The sequence below is a fragment of the Petaurus breviceps genome, unplaced genomic scaffold (assembly GCF_028583685.1).
Source record: "Petaurus breviceps papuanus isolate PSGF00001 unplaced genomic scaffold, PetGlider_PUasm1.0 186, whole genome shotgun sequence".
NCBI lineage: Eukaryota > Metazoa > Chordata > Mammalia > Diprotodontia > Petauridae > Petaurus > Petaurus breviceps.
In genome coordinates, this window is record NW_027185798.1 from 23,261,423 (window position 1) to 23,286,408 (window position 24,986).

A 24,986-nucleotide genomic window follows, 5' to 3' on the forward strand; every position below is an offset into this window, starting at 1 on the left:
TATACATATATGTATGTATACATATATGCATGTATACATATATGTATGTATAGGAGGGTGTAGGTGTGTATAAATATATGTGAGTATCTGTATATGTGTGTACATGTATACAGAGGGTACAGGACGAGTTGAATATGAAGGGATGATATCGAAAAAAATAAAATTAAGAGGTGAGAGGGGAATATATTGGGAGAAGGAGAAAGGGCGAGAAAGATTAGGGTAAATTATCTCATATAAAAGAGGTAAGAGAAAACTGTTACAATTTAGGGCAAGAACAGAAAGGTGGAAGGGAATGGGTCAACCTTACTCTCATTGAATTTGGCGTAAGGAGGGAATAACATACACTCTCAAATGGGTATCTTACCCTACAGAAAAGTAGGGGGTAAGGGGATAAGACAGGGGATGATAGAAGGGAGAACAGATTGGGGGAAAGAGTAGTTAGAAGCAAACACTTTTGAAAAGGGACAGGGTCAAAGGAGAAAATAGAATAAGTGAGGGGGTGAGAAAGGATGGAGGGAAATACAGTTAGTTCTTCCCAATATAACTACTATAGAAATATTTTGCGTAACTACACATGTACAACCTATACTGAATTGCTTATATTCCCAGTGCGGGGCGGGGGGGGGAGGGAGTGGGGGGAGCACGCCCCGCGGGGGTGAGGAGGAAAGAAGGGAAAGAATCTGGAAATCAAAAGTTTTAAAAACAAATGTTTAAACAAAATTGGGTTTTCTTACATGCAACTGGGAAATAAGATATACAGGCATTGGGGTATAGAAATTCATTTTGTTGGGGGGGAAGGGGGAGGAGAGAACAGATGGGGGAAGGGGTATTCAGTAGGCTCACTATCTTGGGGTGGGGTGGGGGAAAGATGTGGAGAAAATTTGTAACTCAAAATCTTGTGGAAATGAATGTTGAAAACTATGAATAAATAAATAAATAAATAAATGAATGAATGAATAAATGAATGTATGAATGAATATAAATAAATAAATGGAATTTAAAAAAAATTTTTTTTAAACCCTGGCCTAGATGATCTAAAGGTTTCCCCTAAGAGGAACTGAGTTTGAATCTCACTCCACTTAATATTTCTTTCAGTTTCCACCCTTCCAAGAGGAGACCTAACCGACCCCCTCCACTAGGCTTTTAGATTCCCTTAGGCTTTATGGAATTCATTTCAATGTGGAATAAGGCAGTTTAGTCCCATGGGAAGCACTTTGGATTAGAAGTTTTAAAAAGACCTCAGCTATAGCCCTAGTGCCACACATGATATGTGATCAGACTCTGGGACATATCTAGGCCTCCGTTTTTCCATCTGTATAATGGAAGTCACTCGTAAAGATAAACCCAGGCACAAAATGCAAGGTGTGCTCAGATTCTCAGAGGAGATTCAATACATAGGGACAAGTAGAAAGAAAAGAGATGACCAAGATTTTAAATCTATCCCCACTTGAGATTCAACTTTGAAAGACCATGACAACTAAGTAGGATTTCGGAAAGCAGAAGGACTGTGCCAGCGTATAGATACCCAGCTCTCATTGGTTAGCAGAGGAATGTCTTTCAAGAGGCCGTGGGGAGGAGGAAGGGAGGGAAGGAATGTGAACCTAGAGTCCCAGAAACTCTCAGGCCACCCCCGAGGAGAGGGAAGGGGAGCTCTCTCATTACATCTGCTGAAGCATTTTTACAGCTGGGCAGACAATGTCAATCTCCTCCTCCTAGAAACCTGAGCCTGATGGGGAGTAGAACAACTGCCCCCCTTCTTCACCCTCCAACCCTCTTCCCATCCCTGCTTGCAGGACTACCTGCCCTGAGCTCACCTATCACCACAGAGAAGGTAAAGCTCACTTTCCCCAGACCACATGGGGTGGTTTATCATCTAAGAAGATAACTCGTTCTCCATCTCCCTTGGCAAGAGTGGCCACAGCTGCTGGAATAATCTTCCTCTGACACTGTTTTCGTTAGACTTGGCAGGCAGGAAATATTGAAAGCCAAGGACAGAAGGGATCAAAGCTCTTCAGAGTTCTGAAGGCAGAAAGCATCAGCCCAGATGCCCCCATCAAGTCCCAGAATCCTAGAACAGACATACTCCCTCCTCCCAACCCTTTTTTCCAAGTTAATACCTTGATGTTTTTTCTTTTTATTGATATCTTTTGCTTTTCCATCACCTAGACTTCTCCCTTCCAGAGAACCAAACCTTATGAAAAAGTTAAAAAAAAAGAAAAAAGTGGGAGAAGAAAAAAATATATATTAAAAGAGATCAACATATCCAAAAATATCTGCTGTTACATACAATATATCACACACAACCCCCTGCAAAAGAATAAGGGACGCAGGTAAAGTGGAGTGGGGCATTTTGAGAGCTCCCCTTATTTCTGCTTTGGGGACAAGCTGTTCCTGATGATTTTGTAATCTTCTGTTCAATTGTGCTGGGTGTGATTGCCCTTTCCAGGGACACAATGCATAGTATTTTCCTGGATCTGGTTACTTCACTTTGCATCAGTTCCTGTGAGTCTTTCTACACTTTTCTGGAATCATCAAATTCATCATTTCTTATGGCACAGTCATATTCATGGCATCCAGACACCAAAATGTGTCCGACCCTTTCCCAGTCAATGAGGTCCAGTTCTTCAATACCATGAAAAGTGCTTCTAACAATATTTTGATGTAAGTGTGATATTTCTGTCAATGATCTCCTTCCCCAGACACTTTTTTTTTTTAAGCGATTGGGGTTAAGTAACTTGCTCAAGGTTACACGGCCAGTTATTTCTGGGTGTGGTGCTGAGTATCTGAGCCCAGATTTGATCCAGGTCATCCCGACACTGGAGCCGGTGCTCTTACTCACTGAGCCACCTGGCCTCCCTCAAGCAATTGGGGTTAAGTAACTTGCTCAAGGTTTCAAGGCCAGGTGTTTCTGGGTGGGTGCTAAGTGTCTGAGCCTGGGATTCGATCCCCAGGTCATCCCGACACTGGAGCCGGTGCTCTTACTCGCTGTGCTACCTGGCTGCCCCTCCCAGACACTTTCAAAGGACCAACAGAGTACTTTAGGAAATGGACACTTTGTGATCTTTTGAAATTCACTGCCCACCCCACCGCCTCTAGTGGTAACGGTGGAAACCTGAAAAAGAAAGATTAGGATTATAAATTCATACATGATATGTCTGCAACAGATGTTAATGAAAGTGAGAAAGGCATTCTTAAGTTTTTGAATTTGGTACCATGAAGACTCTGGTAAGCCCTAGTGTCATACAAGATGTCTCCTGAACCAGTGCCAGAGACAGAATACTAGCCTGTATTTCTAGTGTGGTTCCTCCCCCACTCAGAACCATAGAATGGCTCCCTACTGCCTATTTCAAATCCCACATCGTCCTAGAGACACCTTCATATCTCACTTAATGAGATGCCAGGCTTTTCTAGCTAACCAGAACCTGTCCCATTCCTCCTATGAAGGATCCTCCCAAAAGGAGGAATGAACAGAGAGTGCGAAGAATTATGATGACCTGAATCAATTTACAGATTTGATGCTATACCAGTCACACTACTAAGGAAATATGAATCAAGTAAGGATAACAACAAAATTCATTTGCAAGGCCTAAAATCTAAGGGGAAGTTTTAAGGAAGTAGGAATGAAAGGTCAGACCTCAAGTGATAATCAGAATATCAAAATGATTTGGTACTGACTGAAAAAAACAGAAAAGTAGATCAGCAGAAAGACAAGGAAAAAAGAATTTAACACAATAATCCTGACTGGGGTATGAAGCAGGCAGGAGGAAGTACCATTTCTAATCCAAACTAGTCTCGTTAACTAGATGTTAAGTACAGCTGTTTGTAACTTCAATAAAGGAGTGTTGGGGCTCTTTTTGTGATGACAAAGAATGGAAAATTGAAGAGATGTCCATCAATTGGGGAATGGCTGTACAAGTTGTAGTATATGATTGTGATGGAATATTATGGATGGAATACTATAAGAAACGAAAAGCAGGATGATTTCAGAAAAACCTGAAAAGACTTATATGAACTGATGCAAAGTGAACAGAACCAGGAGAACATTGTACATGGTAACAAGAAATATTGTATGATGATCAACTGTGAATGACTTAGCTTTTCTCAGCAATACAATTATCCAAGACAATTCCAAAGGATTCCTGATGAAAAATGCTATCCACCTCCAAAGACAGAACTGATGGAGTCTGAATGCAAATTGAAGCAACTATTTTTCACTTTTTTATGGTAGGGGTTTTTTTCTGGTCTGTGTTTTCTTTCACAACATGACTAATATGAAAATATTTTGCACAACTGCACATGTATAATCTATAACAAATTCTTTACTGCCTCAGGAAAGGAGGAGGGGAGGGAGAGAATTTGGAACTCAAAATTAAAAAAAAAAACAAATGTTAAAAATTGTTTTTACATATAATTAAGGAAAAGATAAAATAATTTTAATTTTAAAAAGGAGTGTAGTAAATAGATAAATTTTGATGCCCACAGGCAAAGTTCTAATCAATTCAACCTAGTTATGACTAAGCCCAACAATCAGTTACACACACACACACACACACACTTTTATTTTTCATGTAAGTAGGAATCCCTCTCCCTTGTATCTAAGTTAGATTCACTAAAACCTTAAGAAGCAACCAAGCAAGAACAGTCTTATGTAGAACAATGCCCTCCTTCCTACCCCACATAAACAACCCCCTAATAAACAATCAATTGCATCAAGGGTACTTCTGTTCCCAATTCCACTCCGGACTCTTGTGGTATAATCTTGATCACGAAGTTTTTCTAGTGTACTGCCTTAAAAGCAGGTTAGCCTAGTGGCCCAGATTCACTCTTGGAGGATGGTGGATACCAAGGAAGGACTACCAACATGAAAAGCAGTTAAATATTCTCTCTGTCTCTGTCTCTGTCTCTCTCTGTCTCTGTCTCTCTCTCTCTCTCTCTGTCTCCCCTCTCCTCCCTTCCCCTTCCCCCCACATTTCTCTTGTTGCTAGTCTGCTCTCAGATGTTGTTATGTCTTCTAGGAAGCTCCCAGTTTCCACATGAATATATGACTATTGGGAAGATCTGTGAAAATGACCTCCCTCACATCTTTTCAGACTATGGGGCTGACATATTCTGTCAGCTATGAACGATGTGTTGGTTGGGTTTGCTGAAATGACTTTTTTTTTCTCTTTGGTTTTTAATCTTTTTTTTCAAGGATAACAAAGTTCACTTGGTGAGATAGGAGGGAGAAACATAATCAGAAATAAAGGAATGGGAGGAGGGGAAAGGCAAAGAATACTAAAAAGTCTTCTCTTTCCTCAGTGACCATGGTTTTGAATGGCAGAGTAATGATGGGGAAGAAGGGAAGGGAAAACAGTCTTTCAGAATTATCGGCAATCCATGTCAGTTATTATTTGTCAGTCAACTGGCATTTATTAATCACATACAATGTGCCAGGCCCTGTGCTAAGTGATGCGGATACAAAGAAAGTCAAAAGACAGTCGGTGATCTCAAGGTCACTGTCTAATGGGGGAAGAGAAGATGTAAACAACTATGTACAAACAAGAAATACATGAGATAAATTGGGGCTAACGTCAGAGGCCAGGAGGACTGAGAAAGTCTTCTTGCAGAAAATGCTGACTTCAGATACGACTTGAAGGAAGCCAGAAAAGCCAGAAGGCCAAGACGAGGAGGGAAAGGGCTCCAAGAATGAGGAACAGCTGGCAAAAATTCCAACCAAGAGTCAGGAGGTGGCGTGTCATCTACCAGGAAAAGAAAAGGAGGTCAGTGTCACTGGATCTCAGAGTACGTGGAGGAAGGGAGAAGACTGAAAAGGTAAGAAGGGGCCAGGTCATGGAGGTTTTAAGAGACAAACAGGAGATTTTATATTTCATTCTGGAGCCAATGGAGTTTATAGAATGGGAGCCGAGGGTGATGCAGTCAGCTCAGAGTTTTAGGAAGGTCCATTTGACCAGGCTGGAGAGGGGAGAGAAAGACCAACTATTGGGCTCTTTCAATAATCCAAGCATCAAGTGCTGAGGGGCCTGCATCAGAGTGGTTATGGTGTCAGAGAAGAAAAGGGGCAGGGAGGAGATATAGAAGAGAGGTCACAAAGGTACTGACAATGGAATCTCACCATGGACTGGATATGGGGGTGGTGAGGGCAAGGAAACAAAGATGATGAAACCTCAGTTGTGAGCCTGCATGACTGGGAGCATGGCGGTGACCTCAATAGCCATAGAGAAGTGCAGAAGGGGAGAGCGCTTCAAGAGGGCAGCTGGAGATTTGAAGCCAGAGGTCAGGAGAGAGGTTAGGGGTGGGCCAAGAGACCTGAGAATCATCTGTATGGATCCTCGAAACCATGGGAGCTGATGGGATCACCAAGTGAAATAGGTATAGAGGGAGAAGAGAGGAGAGTCCAGGAATGAGCCTTGGGGGACGGCCACTGTTGACAGGCATGACATGGCTGAGAATCCAGCAAAGGAGACCAAAAAAGGGTCAGACAAGCAGGAAAGTGTCATGAAAACTGAGAGAAAGGAGAATATCAAAAAAAGTGGAATTGATAATATCAAAGGCTTTTGAGAGGTTAAGATGGAGAAAAAGCCGTGAAATGCAGCCATTAAGAGGTTATTTGTAGGAGCAATTAGGTGGTGCAGTGGATAGAGCACCAGTCCTGGAGTCAGGAGTTCAAATCCAGTCTCAGTGGCTTACTAGCTATATGACCCTAGGCAAGTCACTTGGGGGAGAAGAAGAGAAGAGAAGAGGAAAGGAGAGGAGAGGAGAGGAGAGGAGAGGAGAGGAGAGGAGAGGAGAGGAGAGGAGAGAGAGAATTATGGAGAGAGAGAATTATGGAGAGAGAGAATTATGGAGAGAGCAGTTTCAGGTGCAGGATGAGATCAGAAGCCAGACTGCAGAGAATTAAGAAAAAAACAAGAAAGAAAGTGGAGTACAGGTGGCCTTTTCAAGGAGTTTAGCCAAAAAAAGGGAGGAGAGGGATAGGAAGGAACTAAGTCCAGCAAGATGAAAGGACTTGACTAAAGTCACAAAATTAGTTCATGGCAAAACTGGACATAAAAACATATCTCTGAGCACTCAGCCTAGAGTCAGGAAGACCCGAGTTCAAATTCTCTCTCATATACTTCCTAGTTGTAGGACCCTGGGCAAGTCACTTAACCTCTGTCTGGATCACTTTTCTCTCCTATAAAATGGAAATAATAGCACCCACCTCCCGGGGTAATGAGGATAAAATGAGATCTTTATAAAATACTCTACAAACCTTAAAGTACTATAAAAATGCTACTCACTATCATCACCACCACCCCCTAGTGGCTAGTCCGATGTTCTTTTTACACCACCCATTCAATTTCATATTAAATTAATTCCTGGCTGCTCCCATTAGACCTAGCTCTACCAATCACCCCCCCCTTCCCTTTTAACCTCATTCCCTCTCTCTCTAGTCCAGGAGTTTCTTCCCCAAGGCCAGGAGTGTCTAATTCCTTCCACCCCTAATAACAAGATCCACGATCAGAAATCTGCTTGTGAGGGCTACATGAATATTTTACCCTTATAATTAACAATTAATACTCTCCTGCTCACAGGACACCTGGCAGCAGTCAATTAGACAATGGATTGGGCCAGCTGGTGGTGGGGTCCTACTGGCCAACTGGTTCAGGTGTTTTTTTCAAATTATTGCTATTGCAAAAAACTTTCAGGTGAGCCACACTGTGAGGTCAGGCAGGCTGGAATAGCCTACATATCACATGTTGGAAGCCTGAGCCCTAGGCCTTAATAATAACAACACATTGACATGGCACTGTGAAGCTTACATGCTCATGACAACCCTACAAGATAGGCAGTGTATATATGTATCATCCCCATTTCATGGATGAGAAAACTGAGGGTCTGAGAGGTTAAGGGACCTTCCCATGGTGACATAGTGAGTAAAGACAAAAATCAGTTATTTACAGTCCAGATCTCCAGACTCTACAATGTCTCTCTCACAAACCTATTTAGGTCTCCCACAATTCTAAAAAAAGCTTCCCTATATCCTCTTTCCTTCCTCTCCCCCTTTACTGATAAATTTCTTGGAAAAATAGTCTATTTGCTGATATCATACTTCCTTTGCAGCTGGGCACCTTGGAGGCCTTTTCTCTACTTTCACCAGGCACAGTGACCTCCTAACCCCCAACACCAATAGACTTGCCTCAGTCTTCATTTCCTCCATCCCTCTCAGTAGCATGTGACATGGGAGGCCACCCCACCTTTCTTCGAATTTTCTCCTCTCTTGGTTTCCTTGTGCACCGTCCATGCAGGGTCAAGTCCCTCCTCTGTTTCTGATGGCCCCTCTTCCTCCATTTCCATACATATAAGCATGCCCCAAGGTCCCTTGGCTCTCTCCTTAATTTACTTCCACAAACATGTATTAGGCTTCTCCAGACCTCACCAGGCTGATACCCAGACAACAGATGCCCAATCCTTCATGGGCCTGCATTTGAAGCCTTTCCAGCTTTGGGAACCATCCAGAGCTGGCAGGACACTGGAAAATCCTCTGAGAACCCAGGGTCACTTCCATTCCTTAAGGATGCATCCAAGAAAGAGGCAGGAGGATGGGATGATGGATAGGACACTGGACCCCTCATCCCTGCCCTTGGGGCTGGTTTCTCAGGCCACTCTATGACAACAAACCCGGACAGTGGCAGATCCCTGCAGAGAAGCAGAAGCCAAACAGGCTGGTAGGTAAGAGAAAAATCCACTACATCTACAGGATTCAGGGGCAGCTAGGTGGCACTAGGCCTGGAGTCAGGAAGACCCGAGTTCAAATCTGGCCTCAGACACTTACTAATTATGGTTAGTAAGTCACTGAACTTAGTTACTGAGTAACCGGGAAAGTCACTGAACCCTGTTTGCCTCGGTGTCCTCATCTGATAAATGAGTTGGAGAAGGAAATGGCAAACCAGGCCAGTATCTTTGCCAAGAAAACCCCAGAAGGGTTCATGAAGAGTCAGACACAACTGAAAAAAAAAAAAGACTAAAAAAAACCTGGAGGATTCAGAGCAAGAAAAGGCCATAGAGATCATATAACACATCTCATTTGATAAGAGTAAGAAAGTGAAGCCAGAAAATGGATGGGACAAATATGGACTGAGGAGTTAGGATCTGCACTGAGGTCATGGGACCATAGGTCCCAGAGCTGGATGCCATCTAAAGAAGGCACCCGGTTCAGCTCCCTCGTGCTACAGATTAGTAAAGTGAGGCATGCAGGAAAGTGAGATGATGCATCCAAGGTCACACAGATAGGGTCAGATCTGAACCTAGTCAGGGCTCCCACCACTCAGAGCTCACGGGACAGCCCTGCATGTCAGACAAGAGAAGATGACCAGACAATGCTAAGGGGCAGCAGATGGTCCTGTTACAGCCTCCCAGTGACATGCATCTGGTCCATCCCTCGCTCATCTCTCTCACCTGCTACCACAGAGGCCTCATTTCCAACCCCTGCCATGCCGCCAGCCCAGCGTGGGGCAGATAGTGCCGGACTGGACACTGGATTCCAGGCTCTGATGCCAAGTCCCTTAACTTGTCTGGGTCCTGCTGGCCCTTCTGTAAAGTGAGAGGTTGGACTGACCCTTCAGAATGGCATTCCTAGATGGCAGGGACCACCTTTCTTGTTTTGTTCTGGGTTTTGACCTTTCTTTGTAATTCGAGCACTTATCAGAGCACCTGGACACCCGAAGTAACAGGTACTTCAGAAATATTTGTTGATTGACTGACTTTATCGAAGGCTCCTTCCACCTCTCAGTTCTCTAAGAGGCACTGAGAGGTCATTGAAGGCAGATTAGACTCACATTTGCACAAATTGAATTCAAATCCAGCCTCTGATACTCATGTGACTGTAAGCTGCTTCCTTTCTCTGAGACTCAGCACCCCCTTCTCTAAAATGGGCATAATGATGTCCGTCTTGTTCTGACTCTCTGGGTGACTCACCTGAGCCAGCCCTCAATGCTTCGCCCCTCGTGACCTGAGCCCTTGCGGCCCCCGACGCCACAGCAGCTGTGCCCGCTCGGGCCTCCCCAGCTGGAGGACTCACCTGGACCACGTCAGTCCGTATGTTCAGGGTGTACAGCCAGTCACTGAAGCGCGGGTAACTGTTGAGCTCCACCGTTCTCTCCCCGGGGGCCACGCTCAGCTTGCACTGCCGCTGTTTGCTGATGTACCGAACCAATTTGGCCTGTTGGGAAGCCCGGAAAAAGAGAGATTTAACCAAGCATGACTTCACTCGCCTGGAAGACTCCAGTGGGAAGGGGGAAGCTGGCTAAGCTCAGCACATGAAAGGGGCCTGGAATCACGGCTGGACTTTACATAGCACTCTGGGGTCTGCAAGGAGCCTCACATGTTATCACAGCAACCCCAGGAGGTAGGGGCTATCATTGCTCCCGTTTTACAGATTAGTTAATTGAGGCTGGAAGCTGTTAAGTGACTTGCCAAGGGTCACATGGCTGATCAGTGCCCGAGGGAGGATTTGAATTCAGGTCCTCCAGACAGGTCCAACACTGCTCTACCTACTAGCTTCTAGGGGTGAGGGACTTGCAGCCTCGAAGTTCCCCACCCCTGTAACAAATTTAGAGATAGAAGGGTTTGTAAGAACAGCAAGTCCAACCCCCTCAATGTATAAGTGAGGGAACTGAGCCCCCTTACAGATACAAAGGTATAAGAATTGGGACTTGAACCCAGGTCCCACTTCATCCAGGTTCTATCCTGCCTTTTTAAAAAAAAAACTGGAGGTGTTGGGGGGCATTAGAGGCATGGAGAGGTAAACTACACACTCTCTGAAGGAGCACCAAGGTCAGTCACTCTCATCATTCAGGCTCCTGCCTTAGAAGGACCAAGCTTGCTCCTGAAGAAGAGACAAGAAAATATGGCTCCCTGCCTTCACTGAAGAGGTGGGGACCTCTGGGTGTGGAACGCTGCATACACTGTCTGAGCAATGTCTCAGCTCTGCTGAACTGCTCTGTTTTTTTCTTCTCTTTCTCTCCTGTTTTTGCAGTTGATGTATTCTGCTTTGTCATGGGGAAAGCATAAGGACCTGGGGCAGCTCCTAGGAACTAACACACAACTTCTTCCTTATCCAAGTCATCTTATAAGCTAATATCCCATTCTTTTTCAAAATTTGGATTTATGGTTTTTTTTTCCAGTTAACAAGTTTGGGGGATTTGTTTTTTGGTTGTTTGTGGTCGGAGGGTGGGGATGGTTTGTTTGGGGGTTTTTTTGGTTATAAGGGCTGGCTCGCTGGGCGGGGCCATCAGGAGAGAGAGAGTCAGAAATAAGGATGATCTAGAAATAACAGGTGTCAATAAAAACATATTTTTAAGCCACCTGGACCATTAACCAGGAGGTTGAAATAAATTGGGATAGACAGAGAAAAAGAGATTTGGATGGGACAGGAGGAAAGACTTCTTAGTGACTGACTGACTGGTAACTCAAGTCACTGACTTCAGTCATTAGCATTACTACTATTACGATTAGCACTATTACTACTACTACTAATCACCACCACTACTGCTGCTGCTGCTACTACTACTACTACAACTACTACACATTCATATATTGCTTTAAAGATTACGGCACTGTGTATGGCAGTTCATTTAGTCCTTACGATTCCTCCACTAGTTAGTGGAAACCCTCACATCTATGATGCTTGGAGGGCAATCTATCTTGGTGGCAGGAGGCAGAACCAAATGACCTCAGGGAGGTCCAGGTTCTCCCAAGAACCCATGCAAATCATAGAACCAAAGGAAGTCAGAACAGAAAAGGGCCGCAGAGACTCTTTCCTCTGACCTAAGCCTGGTTGAGCTGCACCCTGGGAATCACAGATGAAATCAACTTGACATCCCCTTGCTGGGCCTTTCCTTTGACCTGCGGCAAAGGAGCTGCCTCTCATCTGAGTCCACATTCTCCACTTCAGAGACTCAATAAAAAGCTACTCAACTCAAGGGCGGTTTTCCTCTTGGATGTAGTTTGAGATTCTTACTGTCAGGTGGAGGTTATGGATGATGTCTCCCTAGTATATATCACAAAAGTAGCACGCAGCCAAGAGCTTGTTAGTAGCCACAGGCAAAAGCAATTATTTTATTATCCGCTAGCATTCTAATTCTCCTAAAATCAAGCACATCTTGCTGATAACCTCATCTGGGAATTTTCATGGCTGAGTCATACAGCTCAAGGAGTCAGATGTCACGTCCTCAGTGGCTGGAGAATCCCTGGATTGGAAGACTCTTTCTCAGGTGATCCTAATTGATAACACCCCATCTCTAGGAAGCCCGGCCTGGACAGAACAAAAGTTTCCTGGAACCCTCCAGGAAGAAGAGAAAAGAAATCCTCAAACTTCTCTTGGCCACTCTTTTCTTCAACCATCTAAAGCAGGTATTTCTTCACTGGGACTCCTCACAGACACCCTACTAGGCTGCAGCTTACGTCCAAAACCCTTAGTGGGAGGGAGGAATGCTTTTTTGTTTGTTTGTTTGTTTAATTTTGCAAACGCTTCTGAGTTTGCTAACTCACCCTAATCCTGGGTGGTGAACAAGACCATGTAACTGATTTCACTCCCCATCTCCCAACAGGATGAATGGTTTACCTAACTGTTTCCTATATAGCCAGCGGTGGGATTGTGGCTGGCCACGGCCCACAGACAGCTGTCTTAGCTGAATATAAACCTGAACACAGGGTCTGAGTGCGGCTTCTCCTCTGCATCTCTGGGTGACTGCTGGGTGTAGGCACCTATTCCCCATGCCTCACACGCAAATCAGCCTCGGCCCTGAAAGGAAGGTGAAAGGTCATTCTGCCCAGCTTTATACCCTGCCTAACTTCTCTCATGCCACCTGTTTTTAAAATAAAAATCAATATATCTTTTTTTACTAATTTTTCCTTCTCAAGAATCATCTCCTGTAACAAAAAAAAAGGGAAAAAATCTCAACAAAGCCAGCCAATACATAAACCAAATGCAATACCACATGCAATAATTCCCCAGGACTTAGCACAGTGCCTGGAACAGAGAAAGTACTTAGTAAACGTTTGATGACTGACCAAAAAAATTGTGTTCAGCATTCCATATCCACAATGTCCCACCTCATCACCAAATGACTCCTTTGGAGCCAAACTTGGTCATTACAATTACCCAACATTCAGTTTCAATTTTATTCTTTTTTCAATCAATCATGAGCATTTATTAAGCATCTGCTGTAAGCCAGGCATGGTGCTGAGTGCTAAGGATACCAAGAACCTCCAGAAGACAGCTTCTGGCCTCAAGAAGCTTCTGTTCTAATGGGGGAGACAAGGTATGAGTGATTACCAGCATACAAAATGTAGCATAAGTGGGTAATCTCCATGGGAAGGCACTAGCTGTTGGGGAGAGTGGTGTAAAATGGAGAGGGAACAGAGATTATTTATTAGGCACTGGTTACTATGCTAAGAGCTTTATAGACAAAATCTGCCTTTTGCAGAAAATGGGATTGATGCTGAATCTTGAAGGAAAATCATCAATCAGGAAATATTTATTAAGTACCTACTGCATGCTAAGTACCAGGCATACAAAAAAAAAAGACAAGACAATCCCTGTCCTCAAGAAGCTTACAATCTAATGGGAGAGAGAACGTGCTAACAAACGAAGCAAGCTCTATACAGGAGAAGTAGAGAATTATTGACAGAAGGAAGGCACTGGGATTAAGAAGGGCTGGAAAAGACGGGAAGCAAAAGTAAAGAGGGACAGCATTCCAGGCATGGGGCACAGCTGGTGCAAAGGCCTGGAGTCAGGAGGTGGGAGTGTTGTATGCCAAGTAGAACAGTGGTTTGTAAAGTGCATTCCACTTACAATGTTGTTTACTCGTTAACTGGTTCTGCTGCCTCACTTGGTACCAGTTCACCTACGGCTTCCCACACCGGTCTGTCTCTTACGGCATAGTAAGGATCCATCATAGTTATGTACCACAATTTATTCAGCCATTCCCCAATCTATGGCTTGTTTTGAACCTAGCTCTTTGCTACTGAAACCACCAGTGGGGGGGAGGGGTATGGTTCCAATTTTCTCCTTCAATCCTCTCAAAATTGATTTGAGCACCTTGGGCACCTTGCTTCCTGGTATACTTCAGCAAATACTCACAATGTATCTGTTATATACCTCAGAGCAGCCCAGGCTCATAGGATAAAGCTGAAGGTCTATTACCTGGCTCAAGCCCCTCATTTTAGAGGAGAGGATTGGACCTAAAGCGCTGAACTGGTCAGCTCATAACCAAATGGCAAGCACATCACAACGCCAGGATTTGAACCCAGGACTTTTGCCTCCATATGCAATGTTCTTTGTACTATATCCAGGGCTGCTGTGTTAGATGCTAGGGAATCTACAAAGGTCCGTGGTTTGGTCCTTGACAGGACTAAACAGAAAAAGAATAACAAAATAAGATACAGTCATTTACGGAGCTCACAGTCCAGGAGTTTTTGTTGTTCAGTCACTTCAGTCTTGTCCAACTCTTCTTTACCCCATCTGGGGTTTTCTTGGCAGAGATACTGGAGTAGTTTGCCATTTCCTTCTCCAGCTCATTTGACAAATGAGGAAACTGAGGCAAACAGGGTGAAGTGACTTACCCAGGGTCATACAGCTAGTAAGTCTAGAAGTAGAGAAGTACAACATATATACCAATAATTTATAGTTTGTGTGTGACCTTAGACAAGTCTCTTCCTTTTTCTGGATCACAGTCTCTTCATCTGTAAAATAAAGGAGCTGTACTGGAAGATCCCTTCCATTTCTAAAGCCACCATCTCACAATGACACTCTTTATCACAAGCAGGGGAGGCAGGCACACTTTGTTCCTTGCCCATCATTCTGGAACTACAGACCGGGCTCCAGGAAACCAAATCCTTCTCCTCTCCACCATTTACATGCCAGCTGTTCCCTCCCTATCTACTGCTTTCTCTTCTTCTGTCACAACCACCAGCAGGAAGAAGAAATGAAAACACCACCTGTGCTCCCAACTCCATAAGCTTCCTAGCCAAAATTCCTTCAAACCCCCTCTAGAGATACAACCCAGATTCCTTCTGACAGCATCATTCATTCCCCCATGAATTGACAGCAGGGGGGAGTAGTTTGATGGGCTGAGGTCTTGGCAATGTCCTTGACAACCTGATACATACATATGTGTATATGTGAATATGTATGGATGTGTCTATGTATGTATGTATATGCTCTGGGGGGGGAAGCACCACTCCTTACTTGTGATATTACCAAATTCTCCCCCAATTCTTCCTTTTGGAGAATGTGGGACCCAAACCATTCTGAGGTTGGTCACTGAGCAGACTAACTCCCCAGCTGGTCTAAAAGGTTGCTGAACCTTTCGGGCTAATAGCAAAACTAGCTAAACTAATTGGACTAGAAGCAGAATCTGAATTTTTTGACAGTATATAATGCAGAAATATGGAGTCTTATTTACATATGCAAATATATATATAGACATAGAAAGGAGCAAGGTGGATGAAGATGCCAAGACAGGGCAGGGGATAGTGCCAAGTCAGAACCTGGTACCACTTAAAAATCTAAGCAAGCCTGGCAAAGGGAAACTATTATATTTGTTAAGAATTCGTTGTACATACTAAGAATTCAATTTTAAAGGATGGAAGAAGAAACTCCCAAAGGGTAGGACAGGTCAAGTACAGAGAGCTGGCACAGGTATTTGATACCACACATGGCTAATACCATAGAAACCACTTATGGCTGTGTTGGCCATTAGCTAACATGGCCCAAAACCAAGAGGTTTCTGATAACCTGACAGCCATAAAGGTGGTAAGAAGAAATGACTCACGCAGAACTAGGATTTCTTCTGGTATTTAAAAAGGCAGGAAGTATCTCATTCTCAGCGGATGAAGCAAGAAAACGGTCTGCAGCAGTCAGGAAAGATGTGGCTCCCAAGCCCAAAATGTTTTTAATAGTTTTTTTTTCTTTTAATTTTTCCATGCTTTTCCAAAAGTTGGCTGTGGTGGAGACACAGAGGGGCATGATGGTAAATCCAAAGTACCTCCAGAAGGAAATTTCATACCCAAGCAGCATTTTCTCTCCACCATAGAACTATTAGTCTTTTTTTTTCCTTTTAGAATAGAAAAAAATAAAATAAATGGAGATTGGGGAATGATGCAGACTTGAAGAATTATGGCACTCTCTTCTCCCCCACTCCTGATCACAGTGGGTACGTTCAAATTCTGCAGTGCCAGGAAAGGAAGGAATGTGTTACTGTGAAATGAGCTATGACTTTGGAGTCAGAGGGACTGGGTTCAGATTCTACCTCTAACTCTAATTAAACTGTGTGACCTTGGGGAAGTACTTAGTAGTCTCTGGCCTTAGTTTATTCATCTGTAAAATGAGGCAGCTGGACTAGTTGATGGCCTCTGAGGACCCTAGTTAGTCTAGTGTTAGTTCTAAGATACTAGGATTCAGAATCAGAAGTCATGGGTTCAGATCTCGGTCCTGCCCCTTAACACCTGTGAGACCTGGGGCAGACTACAATCTCTTTGGGCCTCAGTTTACTTCTCTTAAAATGAGAGGTGTGGACCAGTTCAGGGGCTCTTAACATTTTTGTCTGAGTCATGGACTTCTGGCAGTATGCAGAAGCCTTTGGACATCTTCTCAGCATAAAGTGCATAAAATAAATAGTCGGATTACAAAGTAAATCAACTACATTAAAATACAGTTATTAAGTATCTCAGGAGGCAGAAAAGGTCACAGATTCTGTGTTCAGATCATTTCCAAGGTCTCTTCCACATCTGGACTACATAACCCTACCCTGTCCTGAAGGGTGACTCTTTTGTTACCTTCTCTCATCATGGCCCACCAAGCCCTAAACCAGAAAATCATCACGTCTTTCTAAAGATCCAACTTTGTTACGTTATATTCTGGTTGTGAAAGGAAACCCAATACCAAAGATTTGGAAACAAAGCAGGCAGCCATTAACTGAGAAATGCCTAAACACAAGATGGTCCATAAATGGGAGGGAATGCAGCTGTGTCGTAAGAAATGACCAATATGATGATCCTAAAGAAGCATGAGAAGATTTACATGAACTGATGCAGAGCGAAGGAAGCAGAGGCAAGAAAGTAGATAAAATGACTGTAAATCTAAATGGATTTCTTATATAATTCGTATATAATGCATACATTTATAGACACTCATACATGTATACATATGTATAGAATATTTGTTCCTATAATATTGTTCCACAATGTTCCTATTATTACAAAGAAATTCAAGCACATATGAGCAATCCTTCTAGATTATTCTAAGCTACTCCTGAAACAGTGATAGAATGGACATTCAGCTAACATTCCCATTTCACAGATGGGGAAAAGTGAGACTTTTATTACTTGGTCTCCAGTGAATCATCAAGAAGCATTTTTTGAGTATACCCTGTGCTCAAGGGAACTATGTTCTGGTGGGGGAAATGCATATTGAACATATACTCAGATTTTCCTGAAGACACATCACCCTCTCTAACTTCATGCCTTGAAAACTCAAATTCAGGTTTGGCCCTAGGGGTAGGGGAAGTGGACACTATTCCTTCTGACATCCCCTTGGGATGCCCTACATATCCAAGGAAGGAGCACAGGGTCATGGCTCCTGAGAGGCCTTAATTTGTAGCCACCTTCAATTTACAAAGGAGGAATGTGAAGCCCTAAGAGAAATTACTTCTCCAAGGCCACACATAGGGTCACCACAGATCCTCCACTACTAAGCCTACAACCCAAAGGGATCGGAGAAAAAAGAAAATCACATTTATGCACACAAGGAAGAAGCTGGATGGCACTATGGATAAAGCTCTGAACCTGGAGTCAGGAAGACCTGAGTTCAAATTCAGCTTCAGGTGCTTACTGTATGACTTTAGTCAAGTCACTTACCCTCTGCCTTAGTTTCCTCAAATGTAAAACAGGAATGATAATAATAATAATAATAATACCTACCTCCAAGGGTTGTTGTTAGGATCAAATCAGAGCCTAATTATAAAGTACTTAACACAGCTCCTGACAGACACATAAATGTTAGCTATTATTACTATTCTTATTTGAGACAGCTAGGTGGCACCATAGTGCACAGAGTGCCAGGACTGGAGTCAGGAAGCTCTGAATCCAAATTTTACCTCAGACTCTTCCTGGCTGTGTGACTTTGAGCAAGTCACTTAACTCCACTTGCCTCAGTTTCGTCATCTGTAAAATAAACTGGAGAAGGAAATGGAAAACTACATTGTTCACCAAGAAAACCCCAAATGGGGTCACAAGGGTTGGACATGACTGAAATGACTAAACAATGATGAATAACAATAACCGTGATAAAGTATTTACAGAAGCTGTTTCTGTCATGGTAAGGAAATGGATGCCTATCAAATGGGGAATAGCTAGACAAGCTGTGTTATATGGCTGTGATAGAATGCTGAAGATAGGTAAGAATATAAGGAGCGATGAAGTGAAAGCTTTCAAAAAAGACTTCTATGAACCCAGCCTTCTTTCCACTTGGCACTTACAAGGATGTAACCAGAAATGATCCCTCACCAACCCCGGAAATGCCGGTTGCTCAGACTTGTGCACGCACGCACGCACGCGCGCACACACACACACACACACACACACACACACACACACCTTTAATCTGGCATCAGGATCAATCTTAGCCCAAACCTACCAACTGGTTCTTCCAGCCAAACCTAGAGGGATTAGCAGGAAGCTGATTCAAGCCAGAACACCCAAATCAGGAAGGGCCCCTTCACCCTTTTGATAAGACTCTCTGCTTAGAATTCAAAGCCAAGATAGGCAGACTTCAAATACCAGGAAATTGTGCTACTCACCCCTCGAAGCCTTTGGCCCTCTAAAGAATAGTAATCAGCCAAATCTGCAATGTGTGTAAGTGGGGGGAGGGAGGGGGAGCTGAGGAGGAAGAATTGGATTTGGGGGGCGGGGGGGGGGGGGGGGGGGGGAAGTGGGCTTGAGGCAATTGGGGTTAAGTGACTTGCCCAGGGTCACAAAGCCACCAAATCCAGTATCTGAGGCTGGATTTGAACCCAGGCCTGGTGGTCTATCCACAATGCTCCCAAGAATTGGATTTGAAAGCCCAAGACCTGGGATTGAATCAAAGGCTCTATCACCAGCTTCTTGGGGGCCTTTAGGTGAGTCATATTCCTCCTCTAGTCCTCCACATCCTCTCTATTAAATAAAAGGGCTGGACTAGTACCTGCCATGCGCAAGACATGATGCCAGGCCCTGTGGGTACAAAGAAAAGAGCAAAATAGTTTCTGTCCTCAAAAAGCTTCCATTCTTTAAAAAATATATCTTTTCCCCTGGTTTCCTTTTGCTCCTTCCTCCCAAAGAGCTATGCCTTATGACAAAGATTTTTGAATGGAGGGAGAAAGAGAGAGATGGGCAGGGGAGTGAGAAAGGGAGAGGGAGGAACAGAGAAAAAAAGAGAGAAGGGGAGAGGGAGGACAAGGGAGGAGGGAGTAAGAGAGAAAAAGAAGAGAGAGAGAGAGACAGACAGACAGACAGAGAGACAGAGAGAGAATGACAGAGAGAGAATTTGGCAAAAGCAAAAAACCTATTAAGCTAACAAAAAAACCCGGATGTTCTAGGCAATTTTCACATCCCTGTACCTCAAACTCTGCAAAAGAGCAGGGGGAGGAATCTTTTCGTGTCTCTTCTTTGAACTAAGCTTGGTCTTTACCATTTCACAACATTCAGATGATTGCTGTAGACATCACATACAGTGTTTTCCTGGAAGAAGCTTACATTTTAATAGCAGAGACTACGTAAACATATACATAACAGACCAAGCAGATCCCGGGTAACTTTGGGGAAGGGAGGTCTTCATGAGCAGCTGAGGGGCCCAGGAAACACCTCTGGCAGAAGATGGTTTTTAAGCTAAGCTTTGAAGAAAATCAGAAAGGGATTCTAAGAGACAGCGGTGAGAAGGGAGGGCACTGTAGGTATAGGGGCCAGCTACTGCAAAGATACAGTGGTGGGAAATAGAGGGCCATATGCCAGGAATGTTGAGAATACTGAGATGGTAGGATTCATGAAGGATAGTAATACATAATAAGGGCAGAAAACTGGAATGGTGCCAGGTGGTGAAGAGCTTTAAATGCCAAACACAGAAGTTTATATTCGATCCTAAAGTTAATAGGGAGCCATTGAAGATTATTAACCCCGAGAGAGACAAAACCAACCAAAGCCTGCTCGATGGTGCCTCACACACCATCAATGGAGAACATACATCTCCAAGACTTGAGCCCAGGTCTTGAGCAAGGGAATCAGAATCCAGTACACAATCCTCCGAAGTGGACGAGTCATTGGCCGGGACAGCCCTAATTCTGCACTCAAGAAGCTGACATTCTAGCCTAATTCATGGGAAGGGAGAAGCCAGAATCCTGCAGTCACTTTAAGACACCAGGCAAGAATCTCAAGTGAGCTCTAAGCACTGCATTTGGCCAGGACTGGTGCATGCATGGTCCCTGTTCACTTGGCTTCCAAACACCTTTTGGCAGCAGAAACATCAACATCCTGGGCTGATTCAGCTTAAACTCAGCTCAAACAGCATCCACCGCCTCTTCTGTTCACTTTCTAGCGCACCCCGCCAATTCTCTCAGATTCAGTTTCAACCAATTCAGTTCAACAAGGAGCTATTGGGGAGCCTATCGTAGATTGACAGCTGAAAGGTCATTAAAGGGCATCTAGTCCAACGTCCCCATTTTGCAGGTGAAGAAACTGAGGCCCACAGAGGTAAAGGAACTTATCTGGGGGTGGGGTGTGAATGAGGTAAGAAGCACACCTACTATGTGCTGGGAACTGGGCTAAGCACTTTACAAACACTGCCTTATTTGAACCTCACAACAACACTGTGGAGTGGGTACCCCCATTTTATATTTGAAGAAACTGAGGCAGAAAAAGGTTAAATGACTTGTCGAAGGTGACACAAAATGTGTTCGAGGTGGGACTGGAACCCAGCTCTGAGGCATTCCATGTTCTCTCCACTATGCCAAAGGACAAAGACAAAATGAAAAAAAAATCTCTGCCAAACACGGTCCTGGGGAAGAACCGAGAAGTCAGCTCTGCCTTCCTTATTTACAGAGGGGGGGCCTACGGGTATGGAATATTGCAGATACTATCAAATATAGCTAATGATTTGATGGATCTGGTTTTTAACCCTTTCTTTCTTTATTTGTCACAAGGTGGGTTAATGTATGGCAGAGGTAGAAGGGGTATATTTGGACATGGTTTAAGTCTCTGCTCTTGAATCTGTGGGAGTCATTGAAATGACTTTGGAAATTACTGTCAGAGTTGAGTGAATGGGGATAAATTCCAATCCACATCTACTATTTTGGTCCTCTGGAAGGATGTAAGGTAGCTGCTCTGTGGGTCAGGCTTTGGGCTAGAGAAGGGTACTTTGACTAGGCACCCCACAAACATCACGGGATTTGGAGCTGGGAAGGGCCCTTTAGCATCATCTAGCCAGCCCCTACTGCCCTCTCAAGCTGCAGCTGAAGAAACAGTCCCAAAGGAAATCTGCCCAACAGTCATAAGGGTCACAGGTCAGAAGCAGAGTTCAAGATTCAGAACAAGCCAGGATGGGGAGGTCAGAGGTTTCTCCTGACTCCATTGCCCGCCTGAGTGAACCATCCTGGGGCAGGGAGAGATTACCAGAGAGACTCGTCTAGCTGGTCAAGGTGACTGGCTGGTACAGGGACAGAGGCTCCCTACATTGAAAGTTAACCAGATAAACAAATTCCTAGGTGTAGATGAAAAATTCTGCCCCGACACAAATGGGGCATGGGCTAGACATCAGAACACAGAGAAGGTGAGGGCTCAGTTCTCCATCCAAACCAAGGGGAACCAGGGCTCGGATGCTTCAAGAAACACAGTATAACACAGTGGGGGGGGGGGGGGGGGGGGAGGCTGGATTTAGAATCAGTTCCCTGGCCTTCAAATGCTCCCACAAGCCCAGCTGCTCTTCAAATTCCTTCTCTCCCACTGCAACCAAGCACCCTGGAGAAATCCTGCCCCTGAGGGCCCCCCATCCCAGAATGACCATTTTAGGAAGGAGAATACTCACTCTCTGTCTGTCTCTCTCTGTCTCTGTCTGTCTCTCTGTCTCTCTCTCTCTCTGTCTCTGTTTCTGTTTCTCTGTCTCTCTGTCTGTCTCTCTCTCCCTCCCTCCCCCTCCCTATGCCTCCCCCCCATACCTCTGAGACTCGAGGGACAGATTTGAAACCTGGAGGACTGGTTTGAGTTTCAGAGAGTTTCCTGTAATTTGGGGCGGTGAGAGCCAGGACCTCTTACAGTAAAGGCAGGCCCCTGTGGCTGAAAACTGTCTAGGACAGCCAGATCTGGGCACCCCAGAGACAGCAGTGAACTGTAGGACCTCAGAGCAGGGAAGGCAGTGGTGCTGAGAGAAAGCTCCCCTGCTCACCAACAAGGGTCCCTAGCTGACCTGACCAGTCTAATTCCCCAAAACAGCTGACATTTATATGGCACTTGGAGGTCGGCAAAGCGCTTTATACCCGAGACTCACCCCAGCGCCGTTGGGTGGGTGCTATGTGGAAAAGGAATTCATTTAGCCTGTTCTTCATGGCCCCAGAGGGCAGAGCAAAGAAGGGAGGGCAGGGGGGAGTTACAAAGAGGCAGATTTAGATTCAACATAAAGAGAAATATCCTAATAATCAGCTGTCCAAAAGAGGAGTGGGCCGGCTTGGAAGGGAGAGAAGTGCATCTCTAAGCCAAGTCGAAACCGTGTGGTTGGGGACTGACTCTTCATTAAGACCAGATGGTTACTGAGATGCCTTCCAACTTGGACCTACATGTTGTTAGGATGTAGGAGTCTGTGGTTTGACTATTGTGGGTGGAGTAAGAGGAACAGGGTTCAGATCCTGTCTCTAATGATTACTGCCTGTACGATCAGTGGAGAGAGACCTGGCATCAGGAAGATTCATTTTCCCAAGTTCAAATCCAGCCTCCGTCACTGATTAGCTGTGTGACCCTGGGCAAGTCACTTCACCCTGTTTGCCTCAGTTTCCTCATCTGTCAAATGAGCTGGAGAAGGAAATGGCAAAGCACTCCAGTATCTCTGCCAAGAAAACCCCCAATGGGATCACAGAGAGTCAGACGTGACTGGAAACTACTGAACAACAACAGCCGTTTGACCCTCAGTTTCCTAATCTATACAATGAGGGAGTTGGGACTACACGACCTCTCCTGCTAGATGTATGGCTACGACACCATTTCCTCTTATCTTCCTTCATTAAGCTAGTTTCCCATGATCCTCTACATCAATTTCTCATTGGTACCCCCACCTCACCACCGCAAATGATCGGAAATTGTCAAAACTTGGAAGTCCTCGTGATTTGTTCATTAGATTTTCTCTAAGCCCGCCCCTCAGAAATTCAGAAAGACAGAAGAGGCAATTTACAGTTCCCTCCTTCTCTTATGAGAATGGACAGAATCCTTTTAAGCTTATACAGGGTGGGAGGAGCACCATCTCATTTGTGCCCCCACAGCATCCCTGTCAGGTAGACACTCCAAGACTTATTAGACCCCTTTTGTTGTTGTTCAGTCGGTCATGTTGGACTCTTCCTGACCCCATTGGGGGTTTTCTTAGCAAAGATACTGGAGTGGTTTGCCTTTCCCTTCTCCAGCTCATTTTGCAGATGAGGAAACTGAGGCAAACAAGGTTAAATGACTTGTCCAAGGTCACACAGCTAGATAGTGTCTGAGGCCAAATTTGAACTCAGGAAGATGAGCCTTCTTGACTCCAGGCTTGGTGCTCTATCTGCTTTGCCAGCTAACTCCCCCATTTTACAGATGAGATCACAGAGATTCAGAGAGGTAAAGTGATTTATAACAGATCACACAGCTAGTAAGTATCAGGCAAGATCTGGAACCTAACTCCAAGTCTAAAATTTCATCCACTATACCACATTTGAATTCTTTACCCCTACTAAAAATGTTCAACTTACCCTTCCCCACCCCCAAGGCTGAAATTTAGTTTTATGAATTCCTGTCGGCAGATTCAACTTTTTTTTTTTAAGTCAAGGCCAACTTGTTGCAAAACTTCTTTCTGAGAATCTTAGGAGACCTTCTGGGTTTTGTGACGCAAGTGAGAAATCAACACAGAGACGTGGGGTTGACCAGAAGACCACAGACACTGGGCTGGCAGAAGCTGCTGGCTGGATTCCTGTGTGCTTACAATGTCTCCTGCCTGAGAGCTGACCACCACTCCCTCCAAGGCACAGGCCACTGTGGGCAGGGCAGCTGAGCACATGGGGAGAAGGGAGGCAGAGAGGGGAAGGAAACCAGCACCTTCAACCCCAAACCACTGCTAAACCATGTATTCCATCGTTTTAGTCCATTTCCTTACCTCCCACTTAAAACTCCTCCAGGGATGCCTGCCAGAGTCCTGCATTTGTAGAGAGACAAAATAACCAGCTGTCCCTCCCAAGACACCCCTCTGCCTTCTAGCCGTGACGTCAGAGTCACAGTTGGAAAGCTTCAAACACAAACAAACAAGTCCACACAAGACCACAAGGCCAGACTTTCTCATGGAGAAGATGGGATAACCACATCTGGGAAGGTTCAGCCTCAGCCTCTAACGAGGTAGGGGCCGTGTGGTATTGCAAAATCCAAAACTTTATGACAGATTGGAGTCTGCTAGGGTCAAAACATGATTCTGAAATGGAATCAGGGATGCAAGGGAACAGAAAAGTCCTCCAATGGTCACTGAGAAATAATTTCCCTTTCCATCTAACTCCCAAGTGTCCCCAAAGGGTGAGCAGTAATCAATAGGCATTTTAATAAGCACTGACTGTGCTTGGCATTGGGGAAACAAAAACAAAAATGAAAACGTCCTGCCCTCAAGGTGCTTACATTTTATCAGACAACACTACAGGTACACATGTAAATATATACAAAAGATATGCAAAGTACACATCTTTTTAAAAAGTCCATTG

General features: G+C 44.5%; 1 protein-coding gene and 1 long non-coding RNA gene across 6 annotated transcripts in view; one reads left to right on the forward strand and one right to left on the reverse strand.

Moving 5' to 3' along the window:
* KSR1 (kinase suppressor of ras 1) overlaps positions 1–24,986 on the reverse strand; it is a 222,128-nt gene that overhangs the window by 89,614 nt on the left and 107,528 nt on the right. For all 5 annotated transcript variants that reach the window (XM_069089851.1, XM_069089852.1, XM_069089849.1 and 2 more), the window contains exon 2: positions 10,061–10,201. In XM_069089851.1, the coding sequence (XP_068945952.1) occupies positions 10,061–10,201 (141 nt within the window). The remainder of the gene's footprint in view (positions 1–10,060; positions 10,202–24,986) is intronic.
* LOC138162559 (uncharacterized) lies at positions 5,744–12,886 on the forward strand. The gene is made up of 3 exons (XR_011168657.1): positions 5,744–5,811; positions 12,286–12,393; positions 12,591–12,886. It is a non-coding gene; the product is annotated as an uncharacterized lncRNA (long non-coding RNA).